The 23,678-nt window shown below is 54.3% G+C and overlaps 7 protein-coding genes across 7 annotated transcripts; 6 read left to right on the top strand and 1 right to left on the bottom strand.

Annotated features, from left to right (window-relative positions):
- Positions 1-1,740: 1,740 nt before the first annotated feature.
- Positions 1,741-7,974, top strand: AYL99_09250 (hypothetical protein; the record flags this gene model as incomplete). The annotated part of the gene is made up of 2 exons (XM_018840757.1): positions 1,741-7,728; positions 7,786-7,974. The coding sequence occupies 2 exons, from the start codon at positions 1,741-1,743 to the stop codon at positions 7,972-7,974; spliced, it is 6,177 nt and encodes a 2,058-aa protein (XP_018689438.1).
- A 1,193-nt stretch (positions 7,975-9,167) lies between these two features.
- AYL99_09249 (hypothetical protein) lies at positions 9,168-11,606 on the top strand (the record flags this gene model as incomplete). Its single annotated transcript, XM_018840756.1, has 1 exon — positions 9,168-11,606. One exon carries the CDS (start codon positions 9,168-9,170, stop codon positions 11,604-11,606), a length of 2,439 nt encoding a protein of 812 aa, XP_018689437.1.
- Positions 11,607-12,008: 402 nt separating this feature from the next.
- Positions 12,009-13,088, bottom strand: AYL99_09248 (hypothetical protein; the record flags this gene model as incomplete). Its single annotated transcript, XM_018840755.1, has 1 exon — positions 12,009-13,088. One exon carries the CDS (start codon positions 13,086-13,088, stop codon positions 12,009-12,011), a length of 1,080 nt encoding a protein of 359 aa, XP_018689436.1.
- Positions 13,089-14,186: 1,098 nt separating this feature from the next.
- Positions 14,187-15,905, top strand: AYL99_09247 (hypothetical protein; the record flags this gene model as incomplete). The annotated part of the gene is made up of 3 exons (XM_018840754.1): positions 14,187-15,272; positions 15,320-15,720; positions 15,770-15,905. 3 exons carry the CDS (start codon positions 14,187-14,189, stop codon positions 15,903-15,905), a joined length of 1,623 nt encoding a protein of 540 aa, XP_018689435.1.
- Positions 15,906-16,256: 351 nt separating this feature from the next.
- AYL99_09246 (hypothetical protein) lies at positions 16,257-17,230 on the top strand (the record flags this gene model as incomplete). The annotated part of the gene is made up of 2 exons (XM_018840753.1): positions 16,257-16,627; positions 16,693-17,230. 2 exons carry the CDS (start codon positions 16,257-16,259, stop codon positions 17,228-17,230), a joined length of 909 nt encoding a protein of 302 aa, XP_018689434.1.
- Positions 17,231-18,155: 925 nt separating this feature from the next.
- AYL99_09245 (hypothetical protein) lies at positions 18,156-19,442 on the top strand (the record flags this gene model as incomplete). The annotated part of the gene is made up of 1 exon (XM_018840752.1): positions 18,156-19,442. The coding sequence occupies one exon, from the start codon at positions 18,156-18,158 to the stop codon at positions 19,440-19,442; it is 1,287 nt and encodes a 428-aa protein (XP_018689433.1).
- Positions 19,443-20,541: 1,099 nt separating this feature from the next.
- Positions 20,542-22,227, top strand: AYL99_09244 (hypothetical protein; the record flags this gene model as incomplete). The annotated part of the gene is made up of 1 exon (XM_018840751.1): positions 20,542-22,227. The coding sequence occupies one exon, from the start codon at positions 20,542-20,544 to the stop codon at positions 22,225-22,227; it is 1,686 nt and encodes a 561-aa protein (XP_018689432.1).
- Positions 22,228-23,678: the final 1,451 nt, after the last annotated feature.

Raw genomic sequence — 23,678 nt, 5'->3', positions numbered from 1 at the left:
GAGAAAACCCAAAAGGATCGACTGCCAAACATTGGTTTGATGGCTGCGCCTTGTAATCTTAGGAGTTTGTCGCACGAAAAGACAGGTCAATACATATCTTCGGGTCGATACTGTGCTTGGGCTTTTGCTCTGTGGTGGCTGTTTCAAGTGGTACAGCTGGCGATTGGCAGGAGGAATGTTGTCCCGTACAGAGACGCTCACGACTTGACAGGCTTGCTATGCACCAAACTCTCTGACAAAAACTCACTGCTACGCCAGCCAGAAAGTTCTGTCTGGTTACCGAGTCTCCTCAGCGTAATTTGCTAGGTATTGCTCACTCCGGCGAAGCGCAGACATTGTCTTGACCCTCGCCAGCTGCTCGCCATCTCTGTCCTTCAATCTATCTCTCATTGCCTGCTTCTGATCGGGCCATTTGAGTAGTCCCTCAAGAGAAGAGAGTATTTGGCAGAGTTTCCCGCAATCTCTTGTCTTCCGCCATATATCGCCGTCCTCTTGCCACCCCGGGACTATCCGCGTAGCCATTTTTGACTTGCCTAACATCTTTCGGCTGTAAGGGCCAAGATTGTCCAAAAGAGAATCGTTGCTTTCTCATGCTTATGGAACAGTGAGAGGTGAATGGCTAGCGAGCGGTGGTGAGTTTGAACGATGGACAGCTGACCGGTATGTATGGATCGTTGGGCTTTTTGCCCTGTGGAACGCAGCTTTCAGACTGGATGCGGTGCCGCTTACATACCCTGTTGCTCTTGTACGGGTATCACTGTTGGTGAGGGGCGGGTGAAGGCTCAGGTGTCGGCATCACGGCCAAGGGCATAAGGCTAAATTAAGGCAGGCGAGGGCGGGTGGCGCCCGGGTATCTAGGTAGCCAATTGATGCCCATCGATCGGCTTCGGTCCAGAACTTGGGCTCGAGGGTCAACCCCATCTCCACAAACTGACCAAGGCGATCCAACGCCTACTCGAATGCGTACTTGACCCATTGCCATCACCCATTCTTCATCGGCTGCACCTCACCTTGGTTGTTGTCTTCATTCGCAGCCTGCCTACTCGTATATCCAATGTTTCCCGATCCTTCCTCTTCATCTACCGTTGTCAAGACGCCGATCTTTCGTCCTTCTCCCAGTCCTTATCCTTCGATTGAGCAGTTGACAGCCCACACAAGGCCACCGTCGACAATTGAGCCCACCAGCCCGCGATGCCTGACCAGCTGCATCTGACCCTACCTATACGTATTTAGAGGCTCACTCATAGACCCACAAACTCCTTCCGAGTCCGTCTCAGTGTCCAAGACGTCTCAGCATCAAGAGAACCTCACTTTTCGTATCTGAGCTGGCCTAGTCCGCGACTTAACCGAGCATGGTAGACCGAACCTCTCTGCGCCCGACGCGAAATTCATACCGACTACACTAGAACATGAGCTGAAGGAGACAGTGACAAGGGCGAAGTGTCAAACTACGAAGAAAGAAAAAAATACCGGGGAGAAGAGAAGGTACGGAGCACGCATATTGTCTGTTCCGAGCAAGAGCCTATCTTGTCTTTGAGATTTGGACTCCAGCATCTGGCTGTCAGTGCTGTATCGCTTCCACTGTTCGCTCGGTGTATTGTGCGCTTCTCCCCTTGCTTGCTGGACATATTGTTCTTTTTCATTCGTGCGCTCCATCAAAAATGCTTGAGACATCGCTGCTCAGTTGAACTGACAAGGGGTCTCAGATCCGTAAACGTCCTTGCTCTCCCATTTCCCGCCATGTCTCGTTCGAACGAGGTCGCTCCATGGGAGGCCATACCCACACAGCCAATGCCTCCGAAGGCCATGGCCATCTTTGGAACCGGTACACCTCCGAATGCGCCAGCCCGCCCACAATTCCAGCAATCGCGAGCAATGCATGATATAGCGGCTTGGGACACCCCAAATTCTAACGATGACGATATAGCGCCTTGGGAACGAGATCCTCAGGCGCATATCTCAGGCTCGCGGCCGCTGAATTCATCATATTTTCACGACTCCAGCGGTCGAGATGGTCCGGGCTCGTCAAGGCGTCCGGATACTGCGAGAACAAATACCTCAGATTCGCCAGAATACGATGGGGATGCAAGACGGCCCTCTATAGCTAGTGCCACAACTGTCAGCAGTACGGGTTCAAGGAGCAGCACCGCCAATGGTCGATTTCATAAAAGCTTGAAGGGTTTCTTCGGCGAAGACCCTACAGATTCTCGGAAGGGGTCAACGGCAGACCTGGCAGAGCAAATGCCCGCCAGCTCATCGGACAAGCCTTCGCAGCGGAGTGGTTCGGTCCAGACTCAGACGACCGTCGACGACAGACCCAAAACCCCTGCTCCTCCCCCTTCCAGCGATGTTACCCCTTGGGCTTATCAGAATTTTGAAGATGTCTCGAATTTTGGTTCCGCACCGATTCGGCAGGAGCAACAGCAACAGCAGCAGCTACAGCACGACTCTCTACACCCGAATCCGCCACCGTCTACTCACCGGCGTGGTCTCCTTCACCGCCACACAAGAAGCAAGGAAGACCCACCGAAAGGCCAGCAAGTCCCTCCATCAATGCCCAAACGGCCTTCGACAAGTCGCGAATCATCGACGAGTAACCTAGCATTCTACCGAAATACACCACCAAACAGCACGCCCATGAGCTCTTCTACAACGCTCGCTCGTACTGCAAGCCCTGCCCCTCAATCGCGCAAGGAACCTCCATCGCAATCGGAAAAGAGATCGATATTTTCGAAACTCACCAAATCGCGTAAGGACAAGCATTCGCCCCAGCCTGAACCAATTAAGGCCAATGTTGAGCTAGCACGGTCACCGGAAGAGCAGAAGAAGAGCAGAACACAGTCGACCAAAACCACCACCTCGGATCTTTCAGATAACAAAAGAGATAGAGAGACGAGCGTTACATCAGTGGACAGCGCATCGACAATCAAAGCCACCGACCCTTCTCCCAAGCTTGACCGGACGCAGACGGCTTCATCGAAGACAAGTAGGTTCACTCGGCATGGCAGGCATCGTGGACCTAGCATCCAGAGTGATACCTCTGAAAAGGGCAAAGCAACAAGTCAACAAGCTCCAATGCAAGCGGGCGTCTTCAGCCTTGACACAAACTTTGATGACATGTCGGACATCATCTCTCAGCCGGCGGCTCCCAAAACCCCTGGAGAGGCTGGAGTTTGGACGGGAAAAGCTTCTGCGACGCCAATGTCGGAACTCTCTGCCCCGGCATGGGATGCCCCAGATAGCTGGGCAGTTAAAGGGCAGGAAGACGAGGTCCTTGACAGCTTGCCGGAAGCCAATGAGGACGGCCTGCCGGCCATCCAGGAAGAGGATGGCATATCCTACTTCATGCGCGTCTTCAGAACGGATGGCACATTTGCGACTTTGTCCATGTCGATCAATGCCACTGTGGCAGAGGTGCTTCAGTCTCTGGCCAAGAAATCCGTTCTACATGATTCTATTGAAAACTACCAACTCCTCATGCGCAAACATCAGCTGTCCAGACAACTGGGCTCAGGAGAACGTCCTGTGGCTATGCAGAAGAAGCTCCTCTATCTTGCAGGCTACACAGAAAGAGACAGAGTTGAAGAAGTCGGTAGAGATGACAATAGCTACCTCATTCGTTTCACGTTCAGCCATGAGAAACAGACGGGTTATGGCAGCGGTCTTGACAAAGACCCGGCATTCAACAAAATGCAGAAATTCAGCCATGTGGATCTCTCGGGGAAGTCGCTGGTGACAATACCGATTATCCTTTATACAAAGGCGTCCGAAATCATTTCCATCAACCTCTCACGGAACCTTGCACTCAAAGTGCCAAAGGATTTTATTACAGCCTGCATCAACCTTCGCGAGATCAAATTCACTGGCAACGAAGCGTGGCGACTACCACCCAGCTTGGCTTGGGCAAGCCGTCTTACTGTGCTTGACGTGTCAAACAATCGGCTGGAACAATTGGAACACGCGGAGCTACACAGGTTAATGGCCCTTGTGAGTTTGAAACTGGCAAACAACAAATTGTCGGAATTGCCGCCCAATTTCTCGTACTTCCGCCAGCTTCGCAGCCTCAATCTTTCGTCCAACAACTTTACCACGTTTCCCGAGAACATATGCAGTTTGAAGTCCTTGGTGGACCTTGACATAAGCTTCAACAAGCTCTCCTCGCTTCCGAAAATCTCACATTTGGTTACTCTCGAACGCCTCTGGGTCACGAATAATGATCTGAAAGGCCCGTTCAACGAGACTTTCGCAAGTCTGATCAATCTGAAGGAGATCGATGCAAGATTCAACGCAATAACGAACATTGACAATGTAACAAGTCTTCCAAATCTCGAACAGTTGCTCGTTGGTCACAACAACATCACGACATTTAAAGGCTCGTTTCCAAAGTTACGGGTCCTGGTCCTGGATCACTGCCCGATCACGTCTTTCGAGTTGGATCAACCTGTGCCAACGCTTTCTAGCCTTAATATTGCTTCAGCGAAACTCGTCGAGTTCAAGGAAACGATGTTTGATCACATGCCTAACCTGCAGAAGTTAAATCTGGACAAAAATCATCTCTCGAACATGTCATCCCAGATTGGGCGCCTGACCAAACTAGAGTTTCTGAGTATGGCCAAAAATCCATTGAACATAGTCCCTCCTTCCATTGGAAATCTCGCGGAGCTCAAATTCCTGAATCTCAGGGAGTGCAATGTCAAGAGTCTTCCCCCCGAAATCTGGTATTGCAGGAAGCTGGAAACGCTGAATCTTTCCTCAAATGTCTTGGAGACTTTTCCTAAGCAGAACGCAGCTCCCCCTCCAAGTGAGCCCAAGGATTACACACCAACGGCAACTCCAGGGCTGTCAACTTCTCCCAGCTTTGACGACCTTGGCAAGCTGGAAGACTTCCAAGCCCGCCGACCTAGCCAGGCGTCATCAGGAATGATGAGCATCGGTAGTTCTCCAGGTGCACGGAAGAATTCTGTTGTTTCGCTGAGTGCTCATCGAAAGCAATCGGTGATCTCGAGAACAAATACAGAGTATTCGATGTCAACCGCTACTCGGAAGGATTCCAACATATCACAAGCCCGGCTACACAACACATTTGCAGGATCCCTCCGGTATCTCTACTTGGCTGACAATCGGCTCGAAGACGACGTCTTCCGTGAGCTCGTTCTCTTGCCAGAGCTCCGCGTTCTCAATCTCTCATACAACGAACTGGACGACTTCCCTCAAGGGGTGTTGCGACGTTGGCCTCAACTGAATGAGCTCTATCTTTCTGGAAATGAGCTAACATCTCTGCCCTCCGATGACCTCGAAGAGAGTAGTAATCTGAGAATATTGCATTTGAATGCAAACCGTTTCCAAGTGCTTCCGGCCGAGCTCTGCAATGTGCACAAATTGTCCACCCTTGATGTTGGGAGCAACTCATTGAAGTACAACGTCTCCAACTGGCCATATGATTGGAACTGGAACCGCAATACAAATCTCAAGTATCTGAATTTTTCTGCCAACAAGCGCCTGGAAATCAAACCGGCTGCACACCAGAACCAGTCGCATTTCCATTCAATGAGCCGCACTGACACTACAGACCTAACAAGCTTCAACACCCTCAAATACCTCCGCGTGCTGGGTCTTATGGATGTGACACTATTGACGAACACAATTCCGGATGACAACGAAGATCGCCGTGTACGAACCTCAGCTTCTGTCGTTGGCGCGTTGATGTACGGCATGGCAGACACTTTGGGCAAGAACGAGCATCTGTCGACCTTGGATCTTCTGAAACCAAATTTTCGAGGCCAAGATAGTGAGATACTGATTGGCATGTTCGATGGCCAAACAATGTCAAGCGGCGGATCTAGGGTGGCAAAGTATCTGCACGAGAACTTTTCGGCAGTCTTTTATGAGGAGCTGAAGAAGGCCGAGACCATGAAAGATACTCCGATAGACGCACTCCGACGGACCTTCCTAGCAATCAACAAGGACATGGCGAATTTTGCGAGCAGCAATTTCGACACGAAGGAGCACAGGTTGGCTAACGGCCACAGAGGTTCGACTGTTGCAAACATCCTGGGCCCCGATGATTTGAGTTCCGGTGGCGTGGCGGCAGTCTTGTACATCAGTGGGCAAGATTTGCACGTTGCGAATGTTGGTGATATTGAGGCTATACTCATTCAATCCAACGGTCAACATCGGCAATTGACGAGAAAACACGACCCAGCAGAGCCCAATGAACGGGAGCGGATTAGGGAGGCAGGAGGGTATGTCTCTAGGCAAGGCAGACTCAACGATGTCCTCGAAGTGAGCCGAGCATTTGGCTATTACAGTCATATGCCGTCAGTCATCGCTGCGCCCCACACGTTCAAATGCCAGATAACCGAGTCGGACGAGCTCATCGTCGTGGCCACGAAAGAGTTTTGGGATTATGTGACGGTTGACGTTGCCGTCGATGCTGCTCGAGCCGAAAAGAACGATCTGATGCTGGCGGCACAGAAGTTGAGAGATCTCGCCATGGCGTTTGGTGCGAGAGACAAGATCATGGTCATGGTCCTCGGCATTTCAGACCTCAGAAAGAGAGGCAACCATCGTTTCCGGGGCACCAGTCTGTCCATGGCGAAGGAGATGGGACTTGATGAGGGTGCCATATTCCCCAGTTCCCGGAAAGCTCGACGGAAAGGTGAAACGCTTGTGGGGGACTCTCGACTTGCCCGGCTCGAAGAGCCAGAGCCGCCTGTAGGTGATGTCGCGATATGCTTCACTGACATCAAGAATTCGACAGCATTGTGGGAAATTCTCCCAGTCCCGATGAGATCGGCGATCATGATGCACAACGAGCTCATGCGGCGACAGCTTCGTATCATCGGTGGCTACGAAGTCAAGACCGAAGGCGATGCATTCATGGTGTCTTTTCCAACTGTGACATCGGCGTTACTTTGGTGTTTTAGCTGTCAAAGTCATCTCCTGGAATTGCCTTGGCCCCAAGAGATTCTGGAGACGGTCCATTGTCAGGAAAAGCTGGATTCCGAACAGAATACCATCTACCGTGGGTTGTCAGTAAGAATGGGTATGCATTGGGGGCGACCCGTGTGCGAGCAGGATCCAATTACCCGCCGAATGGATTACTTCGGGCCTATGGTCAACAAAGCTGCCAGAGTGTCCGCCGTGGCCGACGGCGGCCAGATTACCGTGAGCAGTGACTTCATTGCCGAAGTACAAAGGACGCTGGAGAGCTACGCAGATGACGACCGGCGGGATTCTGTGGGCTCAGAGGATACCGTTAATGACGACCCATTGTCAGTCCAGATTCGTCGTGAGCTCCGTCAACTTAGTAGCCAAGGTTTCGAGGTCAAAGACCTTGGGGAGAAGAAGCTGAAGGGCCTCGAAAATCCCGAGTACATCTACCTGATGTATCCTCATTCATTGGCGAGCCGACTGGAAATCCCACCTGGGGCCGAGCAGAAAGTCCAGCTTGGAGGCGATGCTCCTGCTTCGGTTGACGAGAAAGGCCAACCAGGTACCCTCGGTAAAGACAGCCAACTGAAGGACTTGCAGCTGGATGAGGTCTGGAAACTCTGGGATATTGCTCTGCGTCTGGAGATGTTGTGCAGCTGTCTAGAGGTCCCCGAGCGAGCAGCCGGACTGCATAAGCCTGAATTGAGCCTGCTCACCAGAATGAAAGAGCGTGGCGGTGTCCAAACAGATGGCTTCATGATGAATTTGCTGGAACACCAAGTGACACGTGTTGAGGTAAGCAGATCAGCTACTCCTGTCATCTATGAGAGACACAAAGTTAACATTCCACAGGCATGTGCAACTACCCTGCAGCTTCGACACATGTATCAGCCTTTCCAGAAGGGAGTCAGCCTCTTTGAGCAGGCAAAGCCGATCAGCGAGATCCTACGCGAGATATCGACGATTCTTGCCGAAGTTAAAGAAGAAAAGCGAAGTCAGATCCACACTCCCGATACTGGGGAGGAAACGGACTCAGAATGAAGGTAACTAGCACACCTTCTCGATGTCGACGACGCAGATGTCCCTGGGGAGCCGCTGAGCTTATCACGCAAGATTTCACAAGCTCGAAACCCTAATTACCGACTGCATATATCGACATCTGTAAAATCAGGGGCTCATCGCTCAGTAATTGATACTTCCACATCACGGAAGGGTTTGCTATTAGTATTGGGAGGGCATTGGGATGGAGGTTATGAACAGGTTCATTGGCACTTTGCGATTCAGGCAAAACGCCTAAGCAATGGGGCTTGGGATGGGTCTGTGTGGTTTGATGAGAGTTTCATACAAACGACAATGACTAGGTGCGGGCTTTTAGGAAGGGATGAATGCCGTTACGAACAAACCGAAATGCGTTGTCGAGCGTCTGGAAGCTTTGGATTAGGACCGTTTGCACATAACTTATTACTTGGGTACTCGAGAGGAAAGGCCAGGGTTATTCAGGATATGCTGTGTTCTGCGGATGTTGCTTCTGGTCAAGCATTTGTTGCAAACGCTGCATGAGTGCTGAGAGAGACAGACGCACCAAGAGGGTTTGGGACACGCTTTGAGGAAGACGGATGAAGTAAATAGTTGGGGACAGGACAGGACAGGACGGCACAGCACAGCACAGCTCCAGCTACGGCTTTCCTCAAGAGACGACTATGGAGTTACTTGTTTTTACCAGCCAGTTGGTTATTCATATATTTGAACGTGGCGATTTGATCTTATCATACCAAGCAAGCCAGCCTCAGCCTCAGCCTCAGCCTCAGCCTCCAGCTACAACTTTACGGACAGGATATATGATCGGCGTCTGCTATGACCGCATAACCATGCAAGGATGTTGTAACTGGCTGGCAAATGGTCGATCAACTGCGTTTCCCCGAGCAATACTCCGAGTGCCCTTTATCCAGCCATGGTGTTGTAAGTTGTATGATGACGTCCCGACAACATTGTTACCACATGAATCTCGTCTCTATTCTTTGCCTTTTTTGAAACTTCAAAAGAGTTGTAGCCGTTTTCCGGCTGCGTTTTCAAAGTAGACAAGGTGGCCGACGTTCGCCGTACTACATACACTATCCGTCGGATACACTCCCTTACCATCTTCACCCCTCCTACACCCTCTTTATATGAACAGTGTCTTGAGTTCTTATTTCTCGTCCTCAAAATCTTTGGCACGAAGTAGGATAGCCTTCCAAATGAAACACTACCACTTTGAAAGCAAGCCTGTGGCGCATCCCGATGCTCTCGTCTCTGGGCCTCACTACCGCTTCAGCATCCTCACCGACCGTCTGATCCGATACGAATGGTCATATGACGGCAAATTCGAGGATCGAGCCTCTACCTTTGCTATCAACCGCGAGTTTCCCGTACCCAAATTCCGGGTGGTCGACAGGCCTGAAGAGCTCGAGATCATCAACGATCACTTCCACCTGAGCTACGACAAGAAGCGTTTCAGCGCCAGCGGCCTGCTGTGCAGCTTCTCAGCTAAGGTTACCCTATGGGGAGCGCAGTGGCGGTTCGGTGCCGAGCCCAGCCATGGCCGTCGGGAGAATCTGGGCGGGACGGCCAGGACGCTGGACGAGGTTGACGGGCGATGTGACATGGGCAACGGCGTGCTGTCGAGGTTTGGCTACGCCTCACTCGACGACAGCAAATCGATGCTGTTTGATGGCCAGGGCTTCGTGGCCGGTCGACGACCCGGTGATCGCATCGATGGATATCTCTTCTGCCATGGGCACGACTACAAGGGTGCAATTCGGGACTTCTATGCCGTCAGTGGCAAACAGCCACAACTCCCCCGATGGGCTCTCGGAAATTGGTGGTCGAGGTACTACAAGTACCGTCAGGACGAGTACATCGGCTTGATGGACCAATTCAAAAGCAAAGAAGTTCCTTTGTCGGTCGCCGTCGTTGATATGGATTGGCACATGGTCGATGATCCTCAAGTCCCCCATGCCGGGTGGACGGGCTATACCTGGGACAAGAAGCTGTTCCCGGATCCCGCGACGTTTGGACGGGAGATCCATAGTCGGAACCTGAAGATTACTCTCAACGACCATCCACACTCCGGCATCCATTGCCACGAAGATTCGTACAACGAGATGGCCAAGTTCCTGGGCCACGACACCTCCAACAAGAATCCCATCTTGTTCGATCCGACAAGTCCCAAGTTCATGGAAGCATATTTGGGAATCCTCCATCGCGACATTGAGAAAATCGCCTGTGACTTTTGGTGGATTGACTGGCAACAGGGCTCGCATACCAAGGTGCCAGGGGTCGACCCTCTGTGGCTGCTCAATCATTTCCATTTCCTCGACAACGCCCTCGACGGCAAGCGTCCGCTCATCTTTTCGCGGTACGCTGGCCCCGGCAGCCATCGCTACCCCGTGGGCTTCTCGGGGGACACGGTGACCACATGGGCCTCGCTGGAGTTTCAGCCCGAGTTCACCGCCACGGCGTCGAACATCGGGTATGGGTGGTGGAGTCACGACATTGGCGGCCACTTTTTCGGCAAACGCGACGACGAGCTGGTGACGCGATGGGTGCAGTTTGGCGTCTTCAGCCCGATCATGCGCCTGCACTCCTCCAACTCACGGTGGACGTCCAAGGAGCCCTGGCTGTATCGCAAGGAGAGCGAAGATGTTATCGAGGAATTCATGCGCCTTCGCCATCGCATGATCCCTTACCTCTACACGTGCAATGTCCGCGCCTCGACCCAGGACGAGCCGCTCGTGCAGCCGATGTACTGGCTGTTCCCCGAGCGCGGCGAGGCTTACCAGGTGCCCAACCAGTACTTCTTTGGCTCGGAGCTCGTCGTGGCCCCGATCGTGAAGCCTCGAGACCCGCGCACGAATCTGGGGTGCGTCAAGGCCTGGCTGCCGCCGATGCATCGCCACGTGGACATCTTCACCGGAACCGTCTACGACGGGAATCGCGAGTTGAACATGTATCGGCCATTGCACGAGATCCCGGTGCTGGCTCACGAGGGCAGCATCATTCCTCTGGACGCGAACAAGGCACCCGCCAACGGTGGTCTCAACCCCGAACACTTCGAGGTGCTCGTGGTCATCGGCCGCAACGGACAGACGTCCATCCTCGAAGATCCCGCCGACGACTCCGACCAGGTCAAGAAGGAGAGTCCCCAGACCGGCGAGCGCGGCTCCCTCATCCAATATGACCAGGCGAAGGGCGAACTCACCGCCCACGTCACGGGGCGGATATGGAGTTTCCGTTTCCTCGCGATGACCGAGATTCCCCCAGACCTGAAAGTCACGGTGGACGGGCAAGACCGCACCAAGGACACCGAAGTCGCCATCTCCACGTTCCCGGACACGCCGTCCATGCTCGTGCACGTTCCGCCCGCGCCGCACATGGACAAGTACACCATCACGGTGTCCCTGGGCCGCCGCGACCCGCAGCTGAGCGTGCTGGACCACAAGCCGCGCATCGAGAAGCTGCTGCTGGACTACCAGACCGAGTTCGACATCAAGGACCGGATCTGGAGCATCGTGGACGACCGCGAAAGCGCCATTAACGTCAAGATCGGCAAGTTGATGAGTTTGAGCGTGGACGAGACCTTGACCGAGCCCATTGCCGAGTTGATCCTGAGCGATGTCCGAGGCATGCATTTGTGATCTATGAACGAGTGAGTGGGTGGCGGGCGACCAAGGGGAAACTAACTGGAGAGAGGTGATGGTGAGAACAGCTGGACCTGTTAAGGGCTTGTAGAATATAGCAACAAAGGTAGAAGAAGGGAACCGCGTACAGATGATGAATAAGCCTGACGCAGAGTCTGCCGAGAGACCAAAAAAGCAATTGATATTCGTTCTTGCTCTACGATCCCTCTCAAACAGCGTTAACAGTACCTCGAAGGCGACAAGACCAAGAAAACCTTGCACCACCTCTCCAGCCAAGTGTGCCGGCCGGCCAGCCAAGCGACAATATCATGGACACCAGAGACTTGGAACTCCCCTTTTCCGTTTCAGGTCATCTCGCGAAGTACTGCAGTTCTTCAAAGGCTCTCCTTCCTTGTTCATTCACAATTTACTCTCCCTGCCCAAGGTCGGGAAGACCTTCTCCTCCAACCACTCGCCGATGAGCCGGTTGCAGTCCTCGGGCCGTTCCCACAGAGCCCAGTGACCCGCGTCGACCTCGCGCCAGGTCAGGCGCGGGATGCGCTCGGGCATCTTGGCGGCCATGAAGGGCTGCAGGGCCTGGTCCTTCTTGCTGAGCACGAACAGGATCTCCTGGTGCAGGGTCTGGTCCTTGTCGGCCTGGACGGGGTCCTTACGGCCGTTGTCGTAGAAGTCGCGCCATTCGTTCATGTAGTTGACCTCGCGGGTGCGGTACCAGTTGAGCGGGCCGTAGACGCCGTGGCGCGCGTACTCGTCGACGTAGTAGGCCAGCTCGTCGTCGGCCAGCAGCTTGGTCGTGCCCATGCGCGCCTGGCGCGCCAGGTCGAGCCCCTTGTTCGCGTCGAAGGCCACCTCGCGCGTGTCGGCTGTGCGTCCGCCGTACATGTTCACCAAAAACTGGCGGATCTCGGCCTTGGACTGCACCGCGTCCTCGATCTCGCCGGAGATGAAGTGTTGCTGGTAGCCGAAGTTGGGCAGCCGCTTCTGCACCAGGATCCCCAGCGGCTCGTACTTGTGGTTGGGCGGGAAGTAGGGCGTGCAGATGCTGAACACGGCCGCGATCAGGTCTGGGTAGTACTGCGCCACTCGGTACACGATCGATCCGCCCCAGTCGTGGCCGCCCAGGATGATCTTACGCAGCCCCATCTGCCGCGCCAGCTCGGCCATGTCGTCGGCCGCCCGCCGGTAGCTGTAGTCCTGCAGCGTCCACTTGGGCGCGTCGGTGCGGCCGTAGCCCATCGAGTCTGGCGCCACCACGTCGAGCCCCAGCTTGGTGAGGAAGGGGATCTGGTACCGCCACCCCATGCTGATGTCTGGGAAGCCGTGGATCAGGAAGATTGTGCCGCGTTTGGGCACCGACGGCGACGCCGGGCTGAACAGGTAGCCATACGTCTTGCCGTTCAGAAAGGCCGAGAGGAAAGATATTCGGGGGTCGTTTTTGACCTTGATCTTGTCGACGGCGAAGCGTTGGTTGTTAGCCATGGTGGGAGGAGGGAGGCTTGTGCTTCTAGATTCAGTGTTTCTCCTTTCGCCTTTCCCTTTTCCCTGTGCTTGTTCTTTCTCTGGTCGAGGAATTGGATCCTGCTGCCTCCAGATATCAATACTGGGATGTGATTATATATAATCAGCTTCTTCAAGGCTGACTCAGCCAATGAGAGGCTTGGCTGGCTCCCTTGCTCAATTGAAACGTACCCGAAGGTTGCCCTCGGGTCACGGCCAAACTGAGGACTCTCCCGTCCCTAATGGTCAAATAAGTTGGAAAGCTGTTGGCTCGTGCCGTGTGCTATGGCATAGCAGATATCCTGGAGATGAGTCTTGAAAGAAAAGAAAGGCAAACAGTTGAAATTTTCAGGTTGATATATACAGGTAACCCACCGTTGCTGTTGTTGTATCAACGAGTTGGCCGTGTGGTGTGTTTAGTGACCAGGGAAGTTAGAGCTGGAGGAACCGAGGCTTTGACTTGCCACCGGATCTATTTTTGCGGGGAAGGCTTGGCAGCCGCCGAGTGGTTCTCCGGGCCGCTGTTTATCCGGATGACTAAACAAGGCTTGGCAATCCTAAGCAGACGAACCTCGCCTCCAACAAGGAGCAAGTCGTCCGGATAAGATGGCGGCGACTAGGGGGGAGAAGAACATGGATGAGCTTGTATCAGACTCACTTGTCCCAAAGGTGCCTCGAAAGATATCCCTCGATGCCCTTATTTGGCACCCCTGCGCGAGTATTGTCTGGCCTGGCCGCGTCAGAAATATCACCCCCTGAGATAAGAGGTTATGGCGTGATGAAGGCCCCAAATGAGCAAGCCCAATCATTTTCCCTCCTGGCCACAGCACCCTGACGCGACTGACCCGCGAATTGATGCGATACATTCGGTCAAATATGTTGACATTTCGACATGTGTCCCCCGGTGTGCTCAGTTTGTCAGCACGGGGAGGCCTGTGCGATAGCATGTTTCGCCCTCGCTGGTCCCGTACAATCCCAGCCTTCTCTTATATGCCGGTGGTGTGCTGTGGTCACCTTGTCTTTCGGATCTGCCTTTGAGGCCGTCTTTTTTTGAGTGCTGAAATTTCGATCCATCAATCTATGGCTCCCGAGATGCAGGACCTCGAAACGTCGCCTCTCTTGTCCCCTAGCCCTGAACAGAGCTCTGTGGACGACTCCGAGAACCTGGCTGCCAGTATTGCAAAGGACAAGAGAAATATCGACAACGATGTGCTGCCAGAGGACTCGACGGTGGGGAGGAACATCGGGTGGGGAAGCGCCTACATCCTGGTCATCTCTCGAGTCATCGGATCAGGCATTTTCGCAATGCCCGGCACAATCGTCCAGAACGTCGGCAGCCCGGGCCTGGCGCTGGTCCTGTGGGTTGTAGGAGCTCTCGTTGCATGGGCAGGATTGGCTATCGACATGGAATACGGGTGCATGCTTCCTCGTTCGGGCGGAGTAAAAGTGTATCTGGAGTATACCTTTCGCAAACCACGGTTCCTCACCTCAACACTGGTGGCTGTCCAGGCCGTTCTGCTTGGATTCACGGCGAGCAATTGCATCGTCTTTGCAAAATACACTCTTTTCGCCGCCGGCGTTACTCCCAATGATCTGAATACCAAACTACTGGCGGTCGGATTGTTGACTTGGATCACGATCGTCCACAGCTGTTTTTACAAGACAGGCATCTGGATCCAGAATGTCCTGGGCTGGGTCAAGGTCGGGTTGATTGTGTTCATGATTTTGACGGGATTGTTTGTGGTTCTGGTGCACCCTCATACTTCATCGAGCAGCCTTCCCGACCACGTCTCGGTCACGGCGTGGGATGACCTGTGGACCGGCTCCGACTGGGCTTGGAATAACTTGTCGACGGCATTTTTCAAGATTCTCTACTCTTACGCGGGGCTCAGCAACGTCAACAATGTCCTCAATGAAGTGAAGAATCCCGTCCGGACTCTCAAATCCGTCGGCCCAGTTGCGTTGCTGACGGCTTGTACCATGTACGTGCTCGTCAACGTTGCATACCTGTCGGTGGTGCCACTTGAGGAGGTCAAGCGCAGCCGAGAGCTCATAGCAGCGCTGTTCTTCGAGCGAGTCTTTGGAGCTGGTTTTGGCAACAAGTTCCTTCCCCTTGCTATAGCCCTCAGCGCTGTAGGGAATGTAATGGTGGTCACCTTCAGCTTGGTATGTACTCTCTCCGTCGAGCATTCAGCGTCCTAATTGTATGACAGGCGCGAGTCAACCAGGAAGTTGCACGGCAAGGATTTCTCCCCTTCTCAGAAATCCTGGCCTCTTCCAAACCATTCGGTGCACCCCTCGGCGGACTTATTGTCCATTATGTGCCGTCTGTTCTGGTTATTGTCCTGCCACCCTCAGCAACGGTGTACGCTTTCATCGCCGATGTGGAAGGGTACGCGGGTCAATTTTTCGCTCTGGCTGTCGGTGCTGGCTTGCTCATTCTCCGCAACAAGGAGCCCGACCTGCGACGACCGTTCAAGGCCTGGATCCCGGCGGTATGGTTCAGAATTATACTATCCGTGGCCTTGATTGGGGCTCCGCTGTTCCCTTCCCGCAAGGGGTCTTCGGACGTCAACTTCTTCTACGCGACATACGCGTTGGTCGGCATTGCAATGTAAGCAGCATGCCCACCACAACATGACATTTGCTGACCATGTCTATAGACTCATCTTCGGAGTGGCTTATTGGTTCGTGTGGACCATTGCTCTCCCTCGTTATAGAGGCTACAGGCTGGAGGAAGAGGCGGATGTCCTCGGTGACGGGACAACAATCACGAAACTCGTCCGCAAGGAATTATAATCACCGCAGTGTATTGATAAGCATAACGAGGGCCGATTGGAAGGGCGTGAACACAGCATTGCGCATGCGTCGCTTCACTGACCATAAGACCCTGAATGCCTGAGGAAGTCGGGCACGTCATCCAATGGTATAGATGCCCATTGGCCTCGGGTATAGATACAAACGCGTTCTGAATGGCTTACCCCACACTCTATCTGACCATCGCGTGTATACAACCCAGGATGGCGTGCTATCTGACAAATCAGCAAATGCCATGGCATTAAGCATAAGTACGGGGTGTCTGCACTTGTTGGTACAGCTCCAAGAGACATCCGGCAAGGAGCAGCAGCAGCAGCAGCAGCATCATCGACCATGGCATCGGCAGCGGTTCAACAACCCGGCGGGCACTCGACCTCGTTCGAACCTTTGACGGCACAATTGAAGAGCACATCTGGCCTTCAGCCAGAGAAACATCATGTCCATACGCAGTTGAACTACTACAAGGACCCTGGTGACGGAAGCCCCCCGGCTCCAACTTATGTTGGCAAGCCCGAGACCTACGAGAGGCCCGTCCAACCCCTGGACGTGACGGTACATGATATCCGGGGCGAAGAGAAGAACTACACACTGGACAAGAGTGGGTTCGAGATATATCGTCACACGAGCAGCGAAAAGGACTTTCTCGACGATGACCAGATCCGGGCCAACTACTACCCAGAGACGGAACAGCTGTTGAAAGATGCGTGAGTGACAGTCCTGTGTGTATCCCTCTTGGATTTGACTCTAACTGACGACTGGTGGGTTACAGAACTGGAGCGTCTCGCGTGTTGATCTTCGACCACACGATCCGGCGAGCGTACAAGGACGAACGGGGCACCACTCCCTTGCGCGGGCCCGTGAACCGCGTGCACATCGACCAGAGCTACAGCGCAGCCAAGTCGCGGGTACCGTTCCACCTTCCCGAGGAGGCCGAGGCGCTGCTCAAGACGCGATACCAGATCATCAACGTGTGGCGGCCCATCAAGACGATCCTCAAGGACCCCCTCGGAGTCGCTGAGGCGCACTCGGTGCCGGACTCGGACCTCGTCGGCGTCGGCCTGATCTACCCCAACCGCCAGGGCGAGACCTACACGGTGCGACCCAACCCGGCGCACAAGTGGCACTACCTGTACGGCCAGACGCCCGAAGAGGTGCTGTTGATCAAGTGCTTCGACTCGAAGCTGGACGGCCGCGCCCGCAGAGTGCCGCACACCGCGTTTGTGAACCCCGACACGGTCAATGAGTACTCGCGCGAGTCGATCGAGGTGCGGGCTTTGGTGTTTCATGAGGACCAGACCGCAGAGTGAACGAGCGAACAAAGGGTAGTGAGGTAGTTGACTAGTTCTACGGCGCTAGGTCCCGGTGACTCTGTGAAATCATACAAGTACGAGCTCGTATTGCTTTCTTCATCATCACCATCATCATCATCATCATCCTTTCTCGAGTATCCTCATTTCTTGTTCGTATCTATCTCTCAATGTTCCAACAACTAGTGTCCACTGCAATGTTCATCCTTGGAGTTCAGCCCCTCCTCCCCGATTACCGTTTCAATGACCAAGATGATGAACCAAAAACTCACGACGAATAGCCTCTTAACATCTATCGACTTCTACCTCCCCCCGATCTATGCGAAGGACGACGACCGGACGGACGCGCCACTTCAATTTCCACTCGCCAAGACTGCGCCACGGGGCGCAGCAATATCACGTGATGGCGCTTGGCTGCCATTAGTCAGGGTTCGGAAATGCTGTGCTGCCCTCAGCCACAGTTCTTGGCGGGCATCATTAGGCATCCCGCCGCCCCTCCCCTAGAGTGCCCCTCTCTCTGCCTCTCTCCCTGTCTTTTCTCTCTAGGCATCCACCTCGCTGCGCCCACCACCACTCGCTTGTGTGGAAGTGCTGTATGAGTTCGAACACTTTCCTTTCCCGCCCGCCGTTCTCCAACCGTCGTGTGCTGCGTCATCCTCAGCTCTTACGCGAATTCTGCCTTGTTGTTTCTCTTGGAAAGGGGACAGACAGACTTACATATATCATCCTAGTCCGCCCAAAAGGCAACCAACCTGTCTGTTATTCGTACTTTTTATCTCGTTATTCTTTTTTTGGGGCGCCTTGAACCGTCATTGAAAGCGAGAACCCCTCTATTCACTTATCCCACCTTGTCGCGAAACCCATCCTTTCCGATCATACTCCTCTAGCTCCTTGCTTTTATCTCACATACAACAAAACGTCGCAAATGTCATACGGCCCGCCGCAGGGTCAACCTCCCTACGGGGGACATCCTCCTCAGGGACAGGGCTACGGTTATCCTCCTCCCCAAGGAGGACCGTATGGGGGATATCCTCCTCCGCAGCAGGGAGGATTCCCCCCTCAACAGGGAGGCTATGGCGCTCCTCCTCCTCCTCAACAGTTCGGAGGCCCGCAGCAAGGTGGATGGGGTCCTCCTCCTCCCCCTCCCGGCGGTGGCCATTTTCAAGGACAACAATACGGCGGACCTCCACCACCACAGAGCGGCTTTCCTCCCCAGCAATACCAGCAATACGGCCCTCCCCCGCCGCAACCCTCACCGGGCTACGTCCTCGGCGCCCAGGCGCAAGGTGACGCGTCGCGCGACGCCGAGGCCCTGCGTGCAGCCATGAAGGGTTTCGGCACCGACGAGAGAGCCTTGATCCAGATCCTCTCGAAACCGGACCCCTTGCAGATGGCCCTGCTGAGAAATACCTACAACCAGCGCTTCCGCCGCGATCTGGAGAAAGATATCAGTTCGGAGACATCCAAGTATTTCCGCGACGGGCTGGTCGCGCTGGTCCAGGGCCCCCTAATGCACGACGTACACAGTGTCCACGGCGCGATCAAGGGGCTGGGCACGAAGGAGTCGGTCTTGAATGATGTTCTCCTGGGCCGGTCGAATGCCGACATGCGCGCGATCAAGCAGGCGTATCAGCAGACGTACCGTCATACCCTGGAAGCAGATGTCAGGGGCGACCTATCCATGAAGACGGAGAAGCTGTTCGACTTGGTCATGTCGGCTACGCGAAACGAGGAATCCACGCCCATAATACCCACGGAGCTCGAGCGTGATTGCACTGAGTTACATCGCGCCATGGACGCGCGCGTGGGCACCGATCAGCTCACCGTGTGCACCATTCTCAGTAGGCGGTCGGATGGCCAGATCCGCGCCATCGCGCACCATTGGCACCAGATGTACCACTCGTCTCTCGAAAAGGTGATTGAATCTGAATTCTCGGGACACATGAAAGATGCCCTGCTCCTGATGGTGCGGCGGGCCAGTGATCGCGCCATGTCCGACGCCACGCAGCTGGAAGATGCCATGGCCGGACCGGGCACGAAGGATGTTCTCCTCGTCCAACGCGTGGTCAGGGTGCATTGGGACCGAATGCATCTGGACCAGGTCAAGCGTGCCTACGCACATCGGTACAAGAGGGATCTGATCCAGCGTGTCAAGGGTGAAATTCATTTCGACAAGCATTACGAGGGCCTGATGGTTGCTCTCCTGTCTTGAAGCAGAATTGACGATTGATGATGTCTTCCCTTGCCCTCTGCTTTCTTCCTTCTGGATTAGGGAGGTTCGGGCAGGCTAAATGAGGTTTCGTTTGGGTGGACACCGTCAGACTTTTTGCGTGAACCTAGCCACGACTCTATTGGGCCGGTTTTGTACTTGTAAATATCAATTGGCTCACGGCACAGACAGGTCAATCTGGCCAACGATATCAATATCTTGCAATTGACATCTTGCTCTTTGCGATGCATCTCGTCCGAATCGTGGCAAATAAAAGAATTGGAGTTACACTGGTGGTGGCGTCCTTTTGATAGGCCTGATGGTCAATTCTTGTCGCCGCAGGAAATCGGCATTGTCCGCTTTCTTCCTCTCAACGTACCCTTCGGACAAGTTCATTCACCTTCTACGAAAGCCGTACATGGCGCCATCTTCGCTTCTGCCAATCTGGGCGGCCTCATGATGGCCAAATCAGGCTGGAAGATGGAAGACGGGCATCACATCGAGACTGGCCACTCTGTTGTCAGCTGTGACTGACAACCCCCCTTGGTGCCCCTAGCTTCGTCCACGGCGTCAATTGGCCTAAGAACAGTGGGTGTACCCCCCCTCCACTCCCCACAAACAAGGTCTGCCATGTGTCTGCCCTAGCGTAAGGCCGCATGCGCCGACGCGACGCTTATCACGACCGACGGATGGCCTTCGCGCCAACCGCTGGCACCAAGGTCGCTGCAGGCCCTGGAAGTTCTTTATCCCCTTCGACTCCCCTCTTTTCCCTCCACCACCACCACCACGACGCGAAAGTCCGATGCTCTGGAGGCTAGGTAATCGTGTAAGGTTATCACCAGCTACGGACTGCTGTCTGTCTTGAGCAAGGTGATTGCTAGGAAGTGCAGCTTGCATTTTAGTCGTTGCCCTTGGGCAAGGCAAGCAGCCCCGGGGTCCGGGTCTTATTATCGAGTACCATTGTCTCATGCCTTTCTTCCCTCCTTGTCTCTTCTACCCCTGATTCCCCCCCTTTCGGGTGCCCCCTGGAATCTTGTCCCCATGTGGCCATTCGCACCCATTTCTTACAAAGCACGATTACCTGCGGATATGCATCTCTGAGATGCCCGCGCACAACAAGGCCGGTCTTCTCTTTGTCAACAAGACGGCCTCGTCCAAGTCCCTTTCCAACAGCAGAGGTGACCTCGAGGGGTCGCGCCAGATCCACAAGCACGTCCAGAAATCGCGCGACTACGAACAGGAGAAGGAGAACCGGCGCAAGTTGAAGAGGGCCAGGCTCTTTTCGCTGGGATGGGCTCCTGTTTCTGTCGCTCCCAGGCAAACGCCCGCCTCGGCACCACTCTCAGACGCACCTCCTCCCAGCCCGGGGATCCGTTCTGTCGCCCTTCGACCCCGCGTCCTGCAGCGCCGTGAGACGGGCTCTGATTGCTGCACCACTCCCGATGGATCCAAGCATGATACTCCCAAGCATGACACTCCCAAGCTCTCGCTTATCATGCCCGCAGCGGGCTCTCTGGATCCATTTGGCCAGTTCACGGTGCCCATGAACCTCGAGAAGCATCGCATCCTCGAATACTTCGTCCTGAGGTTCTTCCCTGCAGTGACGCGGAGCGACATCGTCGCATTCATGGGCCATCCTCGAGCAGCATCATCCAGTCCTGCTGTCCAAGTTGTCCGGCGAGCGTCGGCCGACGAAGTGCATGTCCTGGCCCTTTTGGCCGCCGCTAGCGCTCGCATGAAGTTTGTTGATCGGTATCATTTTTCCCGAGCGGATCTACCCGAGCGGTTGGCAGATGCAACTCTGCGACTCCTGAGGAGCTATCTGGGGCACGCACGACCAATCACCCACGAGTTGGTGCAAAGCATCCTGTATTTGTGGGCAGTCGAGAGCTACCGAAGAAATTGGGAGGCGGTGTGGACGCACGGGAAGATGATCATGTATCTCTGCAACCAGCATCTCGGCGGCTTCCACAATCTGAACCCTTATATGCGCCGGATGCTCTGGCTTGCTGACCGTTTCCAGGCCGCTGCTACACAGAGTCCACCGTTAATTAAGGAGAGGTGGGAGACCGAACGACTTACGCCCCAGCAGCATACCTGTGCGGTAGCTGCCTTGCGCCTTGAACATGGCAAGCAGCCAATGGGTTGGGGTTTTACCGAGACCAACAGCGTCTTTAGCGAGCATTTCCAGAAGCTGCTGGATGCCGTCGTGGAGCTTTCTTGCGTCATTCATTGCCATTGGATCGGCGTCACTGAACAAGCACTCATTCCCAAACAAGATTGGGCTGTTGCTCGGAGCTATTTCGTCGCAGACGAATTAATCAACTTCAGGGAGGACATTGCTGGGGAAAGCGCCAAAAGCCCCATTTCCGGGGAGCCGCATCTCCAAGACTGCATTCGGCTGGCTTTGATTGTTTGGATGGCATTCATACCGACATGTGTTCCGTATGCGGCTAGTGCGGCAATCCTGGCCCTGCGTGCGGCTGTCGATGCGAAACCTCTGCGGGACCGGCTGGGAAGGATCATTTCAAGCCGACATGAGCATCCGGCAAGTCTGAAGGAACAGACGATGCTCTTGTGGGTCGCTGGCCTGGGCGCCGTCGCAAGCGAACTGGTCGACAATCAAGAGTGGTTCGCGGTGCAGTTCCAGCGACTGGCAAAGAAGCTCGGGATTTCCTCCTGGGAAGACTTCATGCCAATACAGGAGAGATTCCTGCTGCTGGAACATCTGAAGGCGGGCAATCTCGTCAAACTGGAGTGGCTCTTACAGCGGGCCGTGCACGGCTGACCTAGGAGACTGAACATTGGGTGTGAATTGGCCGGGGCATATACAGCCTGAGGAATTGCGAAACTGGGCACCTGTGACGCCCTCATAAAGGGACTACTATACCAGTGAAAGTGATTCCTATGCTAACCCAGCGTCGAAGAGAACAGTCTTCCTCCTTTGAGCTGTTGTTTCCGGCAGTCCTACGCCAACCATACTGCAAGCCCGAGCTTCCTAGTGTGTCCCTGAAGGAGACGGGACTCAACTCAACAGCCGGGGTCATCAATTGCCACGGATACTTGTGACCGGGAAAAGCCACATGAAGGTCACGGATCCTGGGTACTCGGTAGATACAGTAGAATTTGGTACTTCGGCCTTGGGACCCCGGAAAATATCGGAGTCACGAGACATCAGCAGAGAATAGAACGAAAGATAATCGGAAGGTTCGGGTATTGTTCGGTGCCTGGGGCGGAGGATCCAGGTCACTCCGTCCTCGGGTGGTAGTCCAGGGACGTGTGCACGGCGAGTGCGTTTCTGTGTCTGGGAGGAGTACCGTGTGCCCGAGAGCTGAAGAAAAGTTGAATCCGTGTATGTTGTTAATCACGGAACAGACGGTGTATTCAGACTGTCACGTCCATGAGCATATCAAGGAAATGGAAAAACAGATTTGCCGAGGCAGAAGCACCGGAAGGGGGAATGCACATGCTTGGCGGGGGAATTTGTCCCCTCGTGCGTTCGTAATGACACGTCATTCTTGGTTTCTTTTTTGCTGTTTTCCCCGCAATGACCGACGCTGGTGCTTCATTTCGAACTGGGCAAAGATGAGCACTGTCTCAATCCCCCCTTGTAAAATATGCGTCACAAGGTACATATTACTTTCAACCCAGGCTACTACTTGGTGGGGGGGGGCGCGAGGGCGGCAAGTCTTGGGGTCGCTGACTCCATCCAGTCCCCGTGCTTCCACTCGTCCATCTCGTGCCTGGACTGGAGGGGAGAGCTTGCTTCCCTCCCTTACATAGGTCGGTCGGTACGTAACTCGCCAATACGCTAATAAGCTGCTGGACTGGGCAATGATGAAATCCCGTTTCTCGTTTTCTCGTGGGCTCCATCCCCTGCTCGGGCCCTGAGCGGGCTTGACCCCAAAGGTGTGCCTCGGCGGAAGGGGACAAATACAATACACGCTATGTAGCTACCTACAACAAATCGTTGTTTTTGTCGTGTGTGTGTGTGTGTGTGTTTTGCCTCTCGGAGGGCGCCCTCTGAGAAACTCCCCAAGCTTGTGCAATCTTCGATGATTTTCCGGATTGGAACGGCTACCGACGTCCTCGCTTTGGCTCTCTGGGGATTGTCATAAGACTAGCTGTATTTCCCTGGGCTCGTGCAGCAGCAGAAAAATAAAACTGACCTCACACAACTCTCTGATCTAATCTCTCCTCTTTCTTGGAGAGGGTTGAGTCACGATCGTCCGTCCGTCT

Source organism: Fonsecaea erecta, assembly GCF_001651985.1.
Source record: "Fonsecaea erecta strain CBS 125763 chromosome Unknown Scaff9, whole genome shotgun sequence".
Classification (NCBI taxonomy): Eukaryota; Fungi; Ascomycota; class Eurotiomycetes; order Chaetothyriales; family Herpotrichiellaceae; genus Fonsecaea; species Fonsecaea erecta.
The sequence above is the reverse complement of the archived record's forward strand: the minus strand, read 5'-3'. Positions and strand labels throughout refer to the sequence as shown.